Source organism: Stegastes partitus, unplaced genomic scaffold (assembly GCF_000690725.1).
Source record: "Stegastes partitus isolate 25-593 unplaced genomic scaffold, Stegastes_partitus-1.0.2 Scaffold305, whole genome shotgun sequence".
Lineage (NCBI taxonomy): Eukaryota > Metazoa > Chordata > Actinopteri > Pomacentridae > Stegastes > Stegastes partitus.
This window is the reverse complement of record NW_007578036.1, coordinates 191,128-207,959: the sequence shown is the minus strand read 5'-3', so window position 1 is coordinate 207,959 and position 16,832 is coordinate 191,128. Positions and strand designations below refer to the sequence as shown.

The 16,832-nt window shown below is 39.6% G+C and overlaps 1 protein-coding gene across 1 annotated transcript in view; it reads left to right on the top strand.

Moving 5' to 3' along the window:
* Positions 1 to 16,832, top strand: part of LOC103358343 (transmembrane protein 132E-like) — a 77,843-nt gene that overhangs the window by 13,339 nt on the left and 47,672 nt on the right. Inside the window, exon 3 of the mRNA XM_008283269.1 lies at positions 9,167 to 9,310. Coding sequence (XP_008281491.1) covers positions 9,167 to 9,310 — 144 coding nt within the window. The remainder of the gene's footprint in view (positions 1 to 9,166; positions 9,311 to 16,832) is intronic.

The following is a 16,832-nucleotide window of genomic DNA, read 5'->3' as shown; positions in this document are numbered from 1 at the left end:
CAGGAAAGGTGGAAAATCTGCCAACTCTTTCTGTTTTTAAGCTTTCTGGCTCTGAAAAAAAACAACGTGCAATTCAAGCCCGCGAGCGTTTATTGGAGTTCAAAGGGTTAAACTGTAAAAGTATCAACTGTGTGAAGACCAAAAGTAGAAGCAGGGTGTTTGTGATTTTAGAGTGAATAACACCAGAGCTTTAGACCGGCGTGTGCTGACCCAGAAGTAAGCAGTAGTAAATTTATTCAACACCTACACTGTCTGCAGCGGTTTGCTGATTGTTACGAGTGAACCGGTCCAAGTGTCTGTTTCGCTTTTAATCCGGGCTCTTCTTTTTTGCCTCGTGAAAGGTGGCAATTAGTGAGGCTAGTAAACAGATTATGGAGACAAAAGGAAAATTTACAAGCATGAGGTGCTTTCTGGCTTTGCTTTGCTTTCGTGCTTGCTCTCATCTAGCCTTGCTTTTGTCATTTGGGTGAAATCCTGCGAACGAAACTTTTTATATTTGCAGAAATGAAATTTTACTGTGCACGGTAAATAATGTAGAATGCAGGTGGTGTGTACATGTCTGACAGCAGCTGAAAGGTTTTTCAGAGTGTTTATGGTGGGCGAAGGTCATCGTTGCAGCTTCGAGAACAGCAAGGTGTTCAGCCGGTAGCACATCACTGTTCTGCAGGTCATACAATGCATCAGCAGGGCTAAGAGTATATTTTAAAAATCAGTTTCTTTGCATACCAACAACTTACAAGGCTTAGATATTTCTGCCAGAATAATAACTCTTGGTTTGCTGGTATATATTTGCATAATTGCAACTGTTCTGCATCTAAAGCTCCATTAAATATACTCGAGCCGCAGTTATGACTTTGTGTACGGCGCATCTGTTGTAACATAAGGTTCACTTAATGTCTCTGGTCCCCTTGACATTTGGGATTAGCATGCGTCTTGTACCCAGATGTGTTTAGCTGTGCTGCAGAATTAGATTTCTGCCTGTGTGACTTTGCCTTGTAAAACGTACATCCTGAAGCGAGGTGGCAGGCGGCTTCTGCCACCCCTGCACTCTGCATTTTCCACCCCGAGCAGAAATACTGTATGTTTCTGTAGGATTTTAATGCCTTTTAGCCGCAGCCTCCGAGCGCAGGACTCGTGTCGGACAAATCGGTAAAAGGGGACAGGTATTCTCGTCGTCTTCAATATTTTAGTTGTCAGGGAATTTCAAGGCCATCACTAGTCCTTCTCCCCGCTGTAAGAGTAAAACCGGCCTGCGTTTATTTTAAAATTGAAGGAAATAAAAAGATTTGTAACACCACTAGACTAGTCAGGCTTGATCAATTTAGAGAGTTTCACACACTGTGGGGTCTCTGAGTGTGTCCGATTAGCCCATCAAGTGTCGCCACCATTGTTTAACAGTATACATAAGCCACATTTTGCCTTTAAATTCTGAATTTTACTTCCACTTTGTACTCTCTGGACTTGAAAAAGAGTCATACTGAAGCCTAGGAAACTTTTCCCATCAGGCCACATCTGCTGATTTCCAGATGTTAAGGGGTCCTGCAGGCAGATGCCCTGGTCACCTTGAACGATGAGATTTAATCCATCATTTCTTGTAATTGGATTGTTAATAATATCAGAAAAAAGTGGATGATAGAGCTGCCCCAACAGGAGATGTGACATCCACGATACAACATTGATAAAGTGAAGACAGGTGGTCTTATCAGAGCAAATAGAAAAGACCAACAAGATTATTAGGGAACATTGTTGGGTAGTTTAACTGGACAGTTTATAAGGATGATAATTTAACTTTAGACTAGTCAGCTTGTCTGAAAGTAAGATAACAGTGGTTTTGCTTAGTATATTCCAATAAGCTCTTACCTGTAACAGAGTGTGATGCTGTGTTTTCTGTTCAGACGGAGCAGGAGGATCGTGGTTAACATTAGCATCGTTAGAATTGACAGCCTTCTTTCCTTGTAGGTTCACGTCCACATGTCGAATGCTTATAGGTCAGTTTATTCTGACACAGCCAACACCCAACCTTAATCTCATTTCCTTGATCCAAATACTGACAGGCTGTTTTGGTTTTCCTACATATCATCTGTTGCACTTCCCACCTTGCTGATTTACAACATTATTGGAGAGAGGAAGGCTGCAGTTTTGCAGTCTGCTGCAAACCCTTACGGATGCAACACTTCGCTGGTGTTGCATATTAACAAAACATTGATTGGATATGAACTCTCTGACCCCAAAACCTGCCATTAGGTTTAAAGGGCAAATTTGTTTTAGAAAATTGCCATGGTTACGTCATTTATGAGAGCCAGAAAGAGTAAAACAAAAACAAATTGTAGATTTTTAAGTTTCCAATGGTCTTTGAAGTAACCATGTCGTTTTTGGTTTTGGCAGGAAAATAAACCAAATCTAAGCTTAAAACTGTTATATGTCATCAAAATCACTTTATTCTACATGTCACCTTTAAGAAGCAAAAGAATAATGTAAATCAGCTGAAGTCAAGAGTCTTGCAGCAAATATTCCGGCCCTTTTATAGCTGAACTGCAGGTTGTGTTTACACAGAAAGCACACAAGTATAGAAGTTTTTAAAACATTTAAAATGTAAAAAACAGTAAAATATCTACAGTATGCAGAGCCACAATTTTTCCCCAGCAGTGATATATTGGTAACACCTATGAATACTTGAAAAAATGTTGTATATGTTGATTCTGTTTTTGGGGTTTTTTTCAACTTTCTTCTTGTCTTTTATGTAATTTCTGGCATTATCTCCTTCTAGCCTGATTGTTCTGTTTCCATAGAGGTGCAAGACTTTTTATAATTCATACGACCGATTATTCATTTATTGGTTGTTAAAAATGTGACAGGAGCAAAAACACACAGAATCTATTCGGGTTTCAGATTTACTCTGGATGACTCGGTTACAACTCTAGTTTGAAGTGATGAGGCTCTCTGTCATACATTGAGAAACTAAACATCCATCCATTATCTATACACCGCTTAATCCTCACTAGGGTCGCGGGGGTGCTGGAGCCTATCCCAGCTGTCTTAGAGTGAAGGCAGGGGACACCCTGGACAGGTCGCCAGTCTATCACAGGGCCACACTTAGAGACAGACAACCAAGCACACTCACATTCACACCTACGGACAATTTAGAATCACCAATTAACCTCAACATGTTTTTTGGACTGTGTGGGAGGAAGCCGGAGAACCCGGAGAGAACCCACACTGCACGGGGAGAACATGCAAACTCCACGCAGAAAGATTCCGGTGTCCCCACCGGGACGCTTGCTGCAAGGCAACAGTGCTACCAACTGCGCCACCCTGCAGCCCGAAACTAAACATTTTTCGAGTAAACATAATTAATAAACAAATTCATGTAGCTGATTACATAAAGATCAATAACATGAATTCATGCTTTCCACGAAGCATATAAGTAATTTTTCTTCACATTGACAGTTATTTTCACCCACTGGAGGTCATTTTGACATAATACATCACTTCTAATAACTAACCCTCCGCAAAATCTACAGGACAAACTGAATACTGACGGCGATGCTTTTGTGTTCCTCTTTGTCGCGATTGTTGTGGACTTTTGATAGCAGTCGAGGCTTTTCCAGCACTGATTATGATTGATTGTTAAGTGGCGGAGTGGCGATAATTACACCGAGAAAAGTTCCAGGGTGGATGTGACACTGCAGCAGGTGCTTGTTTCAGTGGCCCTTCACAGTCTGGCACTGAGGTATAAAAGTGATGCTTTTATGTTTTTATGATCAGAATGTACTGTAATTACCACGGAGAACATGACCACTGTGTATTCATCAAATCAACCAGTGCGTCTCGAGGGCTTTTTATGAGCACGTCGGTGTTGTCCAGGTCAAGGAACTGAAGCACTTAATGCAGAAATGAATCCTGTTGAGTGCAAAGAGCAATGGAAAAAGAGGAAAAAAAAGAGAGTTCTGCCTCTGAAGTTGCACATCTTTCCGCTGTAGTCGATTAAAGTTTAGCGGCAGATGCAAATCAGGCAGCACTTTTCAGCCGGTGGTGACAGCTTGTACAGCAGATCAGCACTTTCTGAAACTGCTGATATAGAGGAGGAGGAGGAGGAGGAGGAGGAGAAGGAGGTGGTGATTCTGTCTCCAAAAGACAAACATGGTGCATTTTGTGTTACAAGGCAGCAGAGATGAATGTCTCGAGTGGACCCCTGCAGTAACTTTTGACTTGTGAGCAAAGAGGAGAGAGGAGAAAAAAAAAAAAGCAAGGGGGAAGCTGATGAAGCAACGAAGCAACAGCAAAGAGAAAGAAGAAGCAGAGGAGGGCTTTCACGGCTGGAGGGTCGCAGATTGTGTGTCGACTACAGTTGACCTGCTGCAGATAAAGGGGACGAAAGAGGAGGAGAAGGGCGGAATTACTGGTGAATTTACAATGTGAGAGGAGAAACAATCCCAGGATGGCGAGGTTAAATCAACCCCGGGGCTTATTACACCGTTTAGGCCTCTATTAACACCAAAACGCTGAATCCCTCGTTCGCAGGACATTCTTGTGACTTTGAGAGAAGAGAGCTGAACAGGCAAGAAAACATCCAAGATGATGCGGAGAAAGATGGAAGGGGCGGGGAGGGAGTATAGCATTTATGCCAGATTCCCAATTCCATTAGCCGCTCGGTGCCACAGAAGCTACCAGATGTTAAATAAAAGATGATGTTTTGTGTTGCACAAGGCCCCGGAGCTTTGGAAGTCACGCATTATTTCTAAATGTATATCCTTGTGCATTCATGAATATACACATCTGGCAAAATGTATTGTTTACATAATTCAATAGCAGGTGGAAAATGGTTGCATTTAAGTCTTCCACGCGACGTAACCTCGCCTCAGTCGAACCAAGACCCCGTGGGCAATCGCTGCTAAGCTGCACGGCAATGGATTACATTAAATGGGATGACAATAACTACAAGCAAATTGCTGTATCTAATCTGTGAACACAGTGTAGACAAAAAGGAAGTGATTTGTGAATTAGTGAAACGTGCAGGCACCCACATCTTCGTGTAAAAGGGGAAAAAAAAAAAATGTAAATTTTGGCAATTCTGTAATTTAAAAATTAAAATATTACATGTTTTTAAAAATGAATCATTGGTTCAGCTGCATCTTGTTGACTCAGCTGATTGAAAGGAATAAAATATTCAGCATTTTACTCTGATTGTGTGTCCCAGTGATTGCCCCACTATGATTTTAAAATCAACAGAATGTTTTTTTTTTTTTTTTTTAATTAAATGAAAAAAAATAAAAATAAAAGCATTTCAAATGTTGAGAGCTCACCCACTGAAAATGTTGTCGGAGAAGTTTACACCACAGGATTCAAATACACCCACTGTTGCCAAAATAAATCAGTTTGGTTTGATATCGGAAAAGCAGCATTTTTATATTACCAAAACAGCGTATGTGCTAACTATATAGCTGCGTCCTACGGAACACAGTAATTAAGCGAAATGATAGCTGTGTGCAGCGATGACTGATTTTGGTTCCAAGCTGAATTCAGGTAAGCATAATTAGCGCTCCCAAAGCAGCACACATTTAATTGTAAAGTGTCTCGTGTAGTGTTAATACCTAACAGATGCCAAAACAGCAAGGAGAGCTTAGGGATGATGTCTTTCAATTAGGATTTCGCCCCAGAGTCCAGTCAATTATCTGCAGAGGTCTGCTGTGCTTTGCTTCCCAGAAATTGGCTACATTTTATAAACTAAAAGAAAAAGTAAACACAAAGCTGCTTTCAGTGACTCACATGTTAATTTCACCTTCTGAACCCCAGGCAAGTTTCTAAACGCTTATTTGCTTCTTTCACATTTTTCTTTTCTGTGGGCTCATTTTTCACTAGAATATAAAATCCTGCACCTCTATGGCAACAGCACGGCCATGACAAGAGGTACAGAGAACTCTAAAACGCAATATGGCAAAGTTAGAAAGAAAGGAAAAATAAAGTTGAATCGCTTTGATTTTTACAATATGCAATGTATATACACAGCCTGCAGTTCAGCCCAGGTCAGATGAAAAATCCCCACGTTGGTGTTTGTTTCAGCGACGGTTTTGCAGTTTCAACAAGGAGCACAGATTTTTTATTTTTTTTTACAGAATCTAGAACAGATGATTAGTTTTTGGCTGATTTTTAAATGAGACAAGTTGGATAAAGTAATTTTGATGAAATAGTGCAAATTTAAGCTTAGATTTGGTTCAGTTTTTTTGATGGAAGTCATCGATGAGTACTTCAAGGACTCTCAGAAAGTTTAAATTCAGTTTTTTGGGGGGTTTTTCCAGTTTTTGACTCGTTTGTTTGTTTTTTAAATAACATGCCTTTCAAATCCATGGGCAATTTTGGGGGTGCAGAGGGTCACGTAACAAAAACACAAGAGGAAATACTGGAAATTGCTGAACAAATTTCTCTTTATTTTGGCAAATAAAAGGCGCAGAATTGAACTGGTTTAATCATAGGGTTCAGTGGAAGTCAATGAATTTGCCCCTCAGATGAGAAAACACTTCTGGGTGACGTGTTTGGCATCGAGCACCGTAATATTTCCGACCATTTTTAAAGGCTTGACTAGCTGCTGCTTTACCTCACCTGGTTTAGCTGGTGACCCATGTACAGGAGCCATGGGTTTGAATCCCGCTCATGGCTCTTTGCTGCAACCCCTTCCCCCATTCTCCTCCCCCACGTTCCTGTCCTATGTAATAAAGGCAAAAAGGTTGACTAAAGCTCTGGTCTACAACTGAAGAATGTCTGCTGGATTTTTGTTAGACGTTTTTTTTAAAAAAAGCGTTTGAAAGGTGTGTTTAAAGTTTCCCATGGATCCTGCTCTGTGTTGACTTGTTTTGAGCACCATTTGATGTCCTGTTGTGCAAGCCTTGTACAGTGTTGGTGATTATGTGGCTGCTGATGGAAGTGTTTTGAAGCCTTGTCAAAACGAGACACAAAAAAACCTGCTGGCCCTGATAATTTGGATGCCAGTTTTCTGAGAGTACCTTCGCCACATATATTTTCCACATTAACCCACGCAGTGTTCCCCTGGTGCATCTTCCATCTATTTAGAAGATGCCACCTGTGGCCACCTTACAGTCCTATTTTTAAAACTTGCAATTGTAGAATATAGAACTGACTAGCTTGGAGAGTTTTTATGAAGTAATGCTATTGTTTTCAAAGTTTGCATTTGGACACTGAACAGCTACAGTGAAGATTGTGACTAATAATAATGTCTTAGACAGAAAGCAAGTTAGTTTTTGATCAAAGCCTAAGAGGAAGCTGATTTGACTGACAAAGGTGCAAATTATGTTTCAGAAAGAACTCAAAGGTAGCGTGCTGCAGCTCCAGCTTCCTCATCGTACTTAATGGAGTTCCCCAAAGTTCTACACTAGTTCTTCCTTTATTTTCTGCTCACATAAATGATTCAGGAGATAATGGAAGTGCTCTCTGCTAAGGAGGCAATACTGCTATATATACTTGCAAATATCATCGAATAGAGGCACGAAGCCACACTCTACCTTGCTACTGCTTTTGTTTTTTTTCTGTCAGGGTTGCAGATGTTTCTCAGCCTGTAATGAAATGAGAAAACCTGTAGACACTCGACAACTTTCCGTTCCAGAAAAGCACAAATTTCCAAGTTTAAATCCACACAATGAATGCATAAGCAGCAAGGTTAAACATTTGTAGAAGAAGACGATGTGACGAGGCGACGCGCTGTAAATAACGAGCACCAGACAAAAAAATTAAAAAAACAAACCGTGATGGAAGCGTGGCGTTTATGTTTGTTTCATATAGTAAGCTACACCCCGACAAAACTCAGAGCTCAGTCTGGGTGTAATATTCCCCTGATTCATAAGCAATTCGGAGCTTCACAGTTGAACACTAGAGGGGGAAGTCTACACTTCCTGCTCGGCGCCCTCATTAGGGCTTTAAGATGAGTGTTGGGCAGAAATTTCAATATGCTATTTTTTGATTTTTGGAAGCCAGGCATGATTTTGCATCTACTTGCGGCATTCAGCATGAATGAGAAAACTTGTTATCCTCTTGTAGCATACATAGAAAAAAATATCTGTATTTTAATTGGCTGCTTGCATTCCAGTGCATTTGAAAGACACATGGAGATATTGTAGGATGACATGGTTAGTTTTTTTGCAACATAAGGATTATATTTATCATTGTGTACAGCTCAGAGAGGGATTAGATCTCCCTTTGAGAGCCAGATCAATTGGAAAAAATCTGAGCAGCAGTGCAACAGAAATGCTCTCGAATGGACAAACACAAATGGTACGGTTGTGTAGGTGTATCAGTCAAAGAAAGGTAAAGTTAAAGGCTTTTCTTTGTGGTTTTCTTCATTCCATATCAGCTGTTCAAGAACAAATCAAATGCCAAACCATGAACAGTTGAGCATCAGATTTCTAAATATGAACAACTACGAAGTTCTCCAAGCTTTTTTTTTGCTCAATTATTTTTTATTAACTTTTTTTTTTCTTAAATGCCTGCAAAGCTATTGATTAAAACTAAAATATCAATATAGTTTATTGAACAGACTGGAAAACTGGGTGCATTAGCTTCATATGAGACTGTTTTTTTGTCACATGTCCTTTTATCAACATCTGCTTTTACAGTTTGCTCTTAAATGTCAAAGTAACTGCAGTACCTCCTCTTGCATCTTCCACCATAATTGTGGACTTTAGTGAAACATCCACGTCTGATTTCCACTTATGAGCTCAAAGTAAACTCGCATAAAGGTTAGATGCATCAAAGGCAGCGCATCGATACAGTAAATGCTTTGCTTTTTTGTTTGAAATGTAAGCTTGACGTAAGACAGCATTTACCAAAAAAAATAGAAAATAAAAAAATTCCTGTATGATTAAAGTTAAGGTTATTACTTTTCGGTCCCTTTCATCCCCATTTCAGTTACTTCCAGTTGCTCAGTGGAAGAAAAGTGCTCTCGAAATGAAAATGTCAGTTGATGAAATCCAATGAAAGATGTCTCAGTATACAGTAATGAGTTCTGGTCTGCCACTGAGAGTATCACCTGGTAGGCGCCGGAGCCCTGATGGTAATGGTCTTAAATGTGGACATCAGTAATGCTGATGAAATATCAAGGAAAATCACTCTCTGCCTCTCACTGTTTCATGAATACCACGGCTATCTTGTCTCTCCATAGGATACCGAGATTATCAACACGGCCATTCTGACCGGGCGCACCGTGGCCATTCCCGTCAAAATGGTCTCCATAGAGATGAACGGGGCGGTCACCGACGTCTCGGCCTTCGTGCAGTGCAAGTCCTCGAATGAAGACATTGTTAAGGTACGGTAAACCTCATTTGCTCTGTGTCTGGGAGATGATGCCAATTTAGGAAATGTAATCCCTTTACTCTGCCACAGCACCACCGTCAAAAGATCAGGAAAGCATAAAAACTTCATTTCGGGCTCCATATGTAGTCCTGATTTGATTTTTTTGTGCCTTCTGCCTGAGATAAAATCAATGCATGTTGATAAGACTCTGGGTATAAATCTGCAGAGAAACAGTAAAAGCTCCATTATTTGCTTTTTGAAGCACACCACACCTACTTGCTTGTCGCTCACTGAGCCCACCATCGCTTTCTTGTTCACTTTAGTGTGATGACTGCTGTAAAACGTAACACCAAAACGTCCCGGAATGCAGAACAATCAACGCTCAGGCTCATAAGGAATCCAAGCTGAGAGTGCAATATCAAGTCTCGTTTGTTGATTAAATAAATTAAATTGGGATCACAACAACTTGCAGAGCACATTAGAGGCTGTGATTACGCTGTTATTATTTTCTCCAGTCAATTACAATCATAATAGATTGCACTATAGGCAGATTGCATAATTGTATAGGCAGTAGAGGGAAGTGTCACAGTGTCGCTTTGCGCTGTTGATCATAATGAAATAGATGGTGAAAGTAGAGATGGGACCTTAGAGGAAGTAGATGGCAAATCGGATCTCATTTTAACGATATTGTACTAATAATGGTGACCTTTCCTTAAGCAATCCTCAATAGAAAAGCAACTGGATTTCTCTTGTCGGTTGTTCAAGACATGCCAAGAGGCTTCTTCAGTTCTTTCCTAAAATAGCAATATCTTAAAAATAGGCTACAAAGGCATTAAATAAGGTCAGAAGAAGGGGAAAATGTAAGCATGATGCAAACCTCTCGTTATCAAATATGTGCTCAGACTACAAGGGCTGATCAAAATGTTCTGGGACTGTTTGTGGTGCACAACAGAGCATACTATCAACAGCAAGATCTGTATTTTATGTGTTTTGTGACCACTGGCATTTGCAATTTCTCCATCAAAGCAAACATCACATTCTGTGTCAGTCAGCCGTTAGATGATCCAACCTTTATGTGGAGGATCATCACTGTTAATGAGAGGTGGATATGCAGCTTCCATTAAGAGAAGAAGCAACAGTTTTTATAATAGAAAGGTTCCAAAACCTAACACTTGTTTTTTTTCTTTTAACATTTATGTGGTTGAACAGCAGGAATTCAACCCCCAGAATCAGACGTTCCAGACAGATTTCTCATGTAATTGGTCACGATGTGGCGAATATTTTTATTATTTTTTTGGCCCAAGCCAAAACAATCATCACTCTCCAGCTGGCCGACTTGCTAGATTTGGTTCCATATGATTTGTTCTTGTTATAGCACCTTTCAAACAGGAGCTTTTGCGCCAAAGTGCTTTTAAGTAAAAAAAAAAGTTATAGTTTGTGATTACCCTAACATGTTTAGATTTCACGGTTAGGACCCTATAGGGTAATTTATGGTGCAATTCTACTGAAATGATTTACATATAAGGGAATAAAACATGATAAAAATGATATAAACATGATTTCACATGACTATAGTAAGGCTGAGAGTGTACAGTGTGATTAGGTATGGAGAATAACACAACTTATGTGATAATGTAACGAAGACTTTACGGTACAGAATTAAACTACCTGATATAAACATTAGGGTTAAGACACTACATCATTATTAATTATGGAGATTAGCCTAATTAATTTGCAGCTAAAGTTTTGGACCAATAAAATGGCAAAGGAGATTTGGCACACATTGTAGGGAATTACAGAAACACAGGGTACTGTACAAAGTCATTACTTCAGCAGGTTGGAGTAGAAATTTATATCGATTTTTGCATTTTATAGAGACAGTCTCTGAACTTTCTGATTGCACCCCAGACCTGTTGCTGACCCGAAACATACTTCATAAAGGAATCTAGCCAAATCAATTTATCTTTTCAAGTTTTCTTAATGTAAACTTGTACAAATTTAGCTAAATTGCAGTTAATTGAGTTTGAAATGTTTAATTTTTAAGTTCCGACCACTTTTGAACTTAAAAACATGAGTTCTTATGATCTTATGATCTGAAGCTGAGAATTCACTCAACTCATTAAATTAAGTTTAGGAGAAACAAAACCAGCATATAAAGAGACTTTATAGGATGCATTGTTGAAAAGTTAAAACTCACCAGAGATTCTTTTTTCTTTTTGTAGTGTGACCAAACAGATATGACTGAAACTTGCTGTGTGTCTTACATACATATTAAATTATGTCATGGCTGTTTCTTTTCGTAAAAAGAATTCCAAAGGTTAGTTCTGAATTCAGCCCCTACAAATTGTCTTTGTGCTGACTCAAATGTCAGAAAATGGATTCAACAGCTGTGGTTGTGAGTTCTCAATGTTAAACTCTACTGAAGTGGATTCAACTTAAGTTAATTTAGCTCAGCTAGTTTTACACTTTCACCACTCATAAGATGACTTTTGACTAATAAATAAACCAAAATACAGTTAACTTTTATTTTTAAGGCAGCAGGGGAACTGGTGTTTTTATAAGTTGAATGGACTTAAAATGATTTCCAGTGTAATAAAGCGACCTGAAAGTGTGCAACAACACAGCAGCCTCAGGTTATGAGGGACATGCTCTTTTGTGTGGATAAAGAGAAAGTAATCAGCCCCAAAATAGAGGATGTATTTCATTACATGCACATAAAGAAATTCTTAACAAACAAAACAAAAAAGGTAAATTACAATTGCAAGGTAAAAAAAAAACAACAACAAAAAAACACTCTCATCTCAATAAACCATTCATCTTTGTTCTTCCCACGCAAGACTTTCTGAAAGGCGTGTCGCACGCTTCCAAACAAATGCTTTGTCGTAACGTTTCTACCGCATTCGCTGGATGTTGGACGCAGCTGCTGGTTGCACAAAGGGTGACAATGGCGACATGATGAAAGGCGATGCTGATTGAACATTATTCCTGCCACCTCACACCCACTTTATCAGGAATTTGATGCCGCTTTGAACGAGCCAACAGCCAAGTATTTTTTTGAACAAACACCTCCAGCCGGTGGCAACATGTCTGAAAGTGTCTCGCCCTGCCTGTTACATCACCTACAACCGAACTCTCTGGATAGATTTAACCTGGGAGTCTGACAACATGCCTCTTCAACCAGCGTCCATTTCATCACATTTCCGCTGCTCTTTATTATTCAGAGGTTGTTTGGCTAATGGAACACCTGCACACGAGCACGTTGACAGGAACAGCCGTCGGTGGGCAGGAGGTCGCTGCGTTATCAGCGTGTCGAGCTTATTATTTTCTGACTGAAATCTTTAAAATTTGACCACATTCATTTCCTCTGTGTCAGGTATACTGAAACCATTCCCCTCCAGAAAGCCTTTTTTTTGGGTTCATTGAATAGTAAAACTCATCATTTGAAGCCAGACTAATGAAATCCTCTCAGCTCCTGAAGGTCAAGTGAGGCAGATTTGATTGCAGATTTTACACACTGAGGCCATGAAGCCACGAAGCCGAGTCAGACGGCGGATTTTATCATATCAGGGCAAGTCTGGCTGGTATCTGTTCCCTCTGAGAGACCTGTATCTGTCCAATATATTTTCACTCTGATACACTGGACCAACCCTAATGTCCATGTTATCTTGTACACAAATTAGCTCCAATTAATAACTCGGATACTTGAGGGAGAACAAATTGAATTATGAATTAAACTCACAGCAGAGAGTTCAGATCAATGAGTTTCCAGTAGAGGCTTGTTTGTTGAAGGTAGGTGTATTGTATTGTACTGTCAATAGTCAGGAACAGGTGTTGCACTGGGATGGCTGGCCTCAGCACGTCATTTATCATTTTTCATTATCCATTAAAGACAAGGCGCTGGGCCATGTGATATCGAGTGGGTCTGCTTCACTGGTCCTGCCATTGAACATTCGAGTGCTAATTTAAAATGAGCCCTTCAAGCTCAGAAAATACACGAGTCATGGCAGTCCATTAAAAAAAAAAAAAAGACCCCCAGAACGCAGAAATAAAAAAAATCAGGAATTCAAGTGAGGCTGACAAAAGGTCTAACAGTGCAGAGCTTTGTTGTTGTTGTTTTTAATCCCCCATGCATTGCTCTCATGTCAGAAGTAATGCCGATCTATTTTAATCAGATGTTCTGCTTTTGACTTGCTTTCTTTTTTCTTTTTGAGAACGCTGCAGATGGATGCAAAGTACATACGGCACAAAGCTCTCCTTGTCACATCTCGTGCTTTAAGCCAAAATTATTTTAACGGCTTTTTCTCTGAATCAAACTTTATTTTCAGCCCAGCGCTCTCATTTGGATACTTGCCAACCCACAGGCTGTTGTATTGTTTTTATTTTTTATTTTTTTTCCACAACTTTGAGGGTAAAAATAGGTGAGAGGCTGTCTTTTTTTTTTTTTTTTTCTTCGTCGACACTTTTCTTTTATTTCTTTAGTTCTTTTTTCTTTGGAAATAACTAAGCTGCAGTGTGCATCAGAAGCCTATAGCAGATAAGCCGAGCCTGTGTGTGTGCACAGTTGCACCTGTGTGTGTGCAAGCGCAGGAATAATTATGAAGGCACCCTCGCTGTACAAGGTGGGAAAGAACAGGAAAAAAAAAAAAGGACGAGAGGGTGTTTTGGGGGAACTTGCTGGCCAGTGCAGACAACAGAGGCCGACCCCCACCCACTGATCATCCTCTCCCGTGGCGCCGTGACTCATGTAACCCCAGTGAAGCCGGAGATAAGGCCTTGTGTCTGCACATCGCATCTCATGCCCGTGGTCATCTTGCACTCATACTGTACCTCTTTCCGCCATGCCTTACTCCCATATTAGTGTGACACATTTACCTTTAGTGCAAGTCCAAATTTAGCATCAAGGAGACGAAGCGAATAACATCAGAGGCTGCTGCTTTTTTTTTTTTCCTGTGTCCTTAAACATTCCTTGAGCTCAGGTTGGAATTAGTTTTAATCACATTTTGGTGCAGCCATTAAGAAGCTGTTGTTTTTCTTGTTTGGGGTTAAGCCTCTTAGTTCCCATTAAGCCTAATCGTAATGAGATCTTAAAATAATGTTTTGGACAAAAGTGGTGCATCCAACTTGGTGGCAACATTTTGGGGAATATCCCTTTACTGTTTCAGTATGACACTGGGCCTGTGTTCAAAGTCGGGTCTATAAAGAAACGTTTATCCCAGTTTGATGGGGGGAAAATTGACTGACCTGCAGAGTCCTGACCTCAACCGCACGCAACACCTCTGGGATGAAGTGGAGCGCAGACTGCGAGCCAGGCTTTACCAGTGGTCGACCTCGCGAATGCTCTTTTGGCTGAATAGGAGCAAATGCCTACAGACAGGTTCCAACCTCTCGTGGAAAGTCTTGAAACAGAAGAACGGAGGTTGTCGCAGTAGCAGATCGTGCATGGCTTTGGAAGCACATGTCCAATAACTTTGTAGTTGTGTGATGTTAATGTGTCCATGTACCTTAGGACTGTGTTTTTGGTTTTAGTTGGACAGATTTAGAGATAAACTTTCAAATATAATTGAACGGGATTGTCAATGTTGTAAGCACCACAAACCAAGTTTTGTTCACCTCTGAAGAATCAAGGTACAAGAAAATATTCAGAGATGAATTTTATATGTCAAAACCAAACTACCTGGATGACTAGGTGACAGTAGAGGTGAGTTTATATATACAGTATATACTGTAACCCTCTGAACCTCAAAACCTGCCAGCAGTGTTTAAAACCATGCTGTTTAAAAGCTGACAGAATTACACCATTGATTAGAGCTGGAAACTCTAAAAACATTAAGAATTCTCAGATTTTTACTATAACTAACCTTAAAATTATGATATTTCATGATTTCATGAAAATCTGTTTAATCTGCAGATCTCTTTTTAAAAAAATAACAGCCAAAAAACAAACCTTTGTACTAACAAAGATGCTATCAAGAAACAAACCAAAAAAATTAATGACTGACTCACAGTTATACAAAAAAAATTCAATGATTTTTTAGGCTGAACTCGATTGAGTTGTGTGTCAAGGAAGTGATAGAAGAAAAGTATGGAAGCCAATTAAAAATGTAAGCAGTAAAATATCTGTTTTAACGTATATCAATAGTATTTTTTTTTTTTTTACAATATTGGTAAACTTGGAAAAAAATGTTGTAAATGTCAATTCAGTTTTGTTTTTGTTTTTTTGTTTTTTAACATTTTTTTAAAGTAATAAACTAATTTCTTTTCTTTTTTACGGTTTATGGCATAATACCTTTGTCATACTGCACAGAAAGTGTTTTTGAGTTCTTTCCCCTTCTTGCCATTGCTGTACTGTTTCCATAGAGGTGCAGGACTTTATATTGTGGTGAAGAATAAGCCCACAGTGAGTAGAAATGTGGCAGGAGCAAAAAATGTCCATAATCTGGTTGGGGTTCAGACGGTTAAGTGAAGAACTTGCTTACACTGATCACTTCTGCTGCATGAAATGCATGAAAAGATGATAATTTTTTAAAAATTATGTCCAAACAAAAAGTTCCAGCTCTCCAGAACAACAGATCATTTCCACACAACATCATTAATCCAACAACGGGCTAATGGGGGGCTGGCTCATTTAGCTAATAGAGCTAAATGAACTCATTGGTTGCACTGCTCTTGAAGCCAGCAAACATCCATCACATAAAGAGAAACTTCATAACAGCTACAAGACACAATCCCAGTAATGCTAACCATATGTCAGCTTTCATTCAGCGCTGATTTGATACATACGTTATCCCTAAATGGAGCCTCCATTTGGCCGAGTGTCATGGCAATTAATTTAGTGAAAATTTCAATTTGGGAAAATAAAATCCGAGCCGGTTGTGGTTTCTGTTTGGCAGCACATGGCACGCAGCATGAATATGTGAACGCCGTCACAACATCTCCATTTTTCATCTGCATCATGTTGCTCTTTGTTATCTTTGACATGAAAACGCTGGTGAGAAAATCACTTCCCGTCGTCAGTTTCTTGAACTTGAAGTGTGTGAGCATAAAATGATCTGCAGATGCAACACAGGAGCAGAGGGGGCAGAAATCACCTGGTTTATTTTAGCTTTTTAATTTCTGACTACTTGATAATAATGTAAATCCTGCCTGCATTTGGTTGAATTCATTTCTTTCTTTCTTTTTCTGAAGACCTGTTTGTGCTTTGTGGTGGCCAGGTGGCTTGTACATTAGCTACACATAACACGTGACCATGGCAACCTTCTGTGCCGGCTAATCAGAGCCAAATATACACTTTGCTGTCAGAGCATCTCACAGTGACCATCAGAGAAAAGTGAGACTGCTGTTTCACTGTAATTACACGATCTTGCTCACGCCAATTCCCTGTTGATTTTTCAGCTTATTTAATTCGGATTAATGAATTATTAATGAAATCCTGCATTAGGAAATTCAGCACCAGTGTGTAACATCTTATATTGTCACCTCTATCTTTGTGTTATTATCCACCACTACGTGTCTTTAAAAAAGCCTAAATCTGTCTT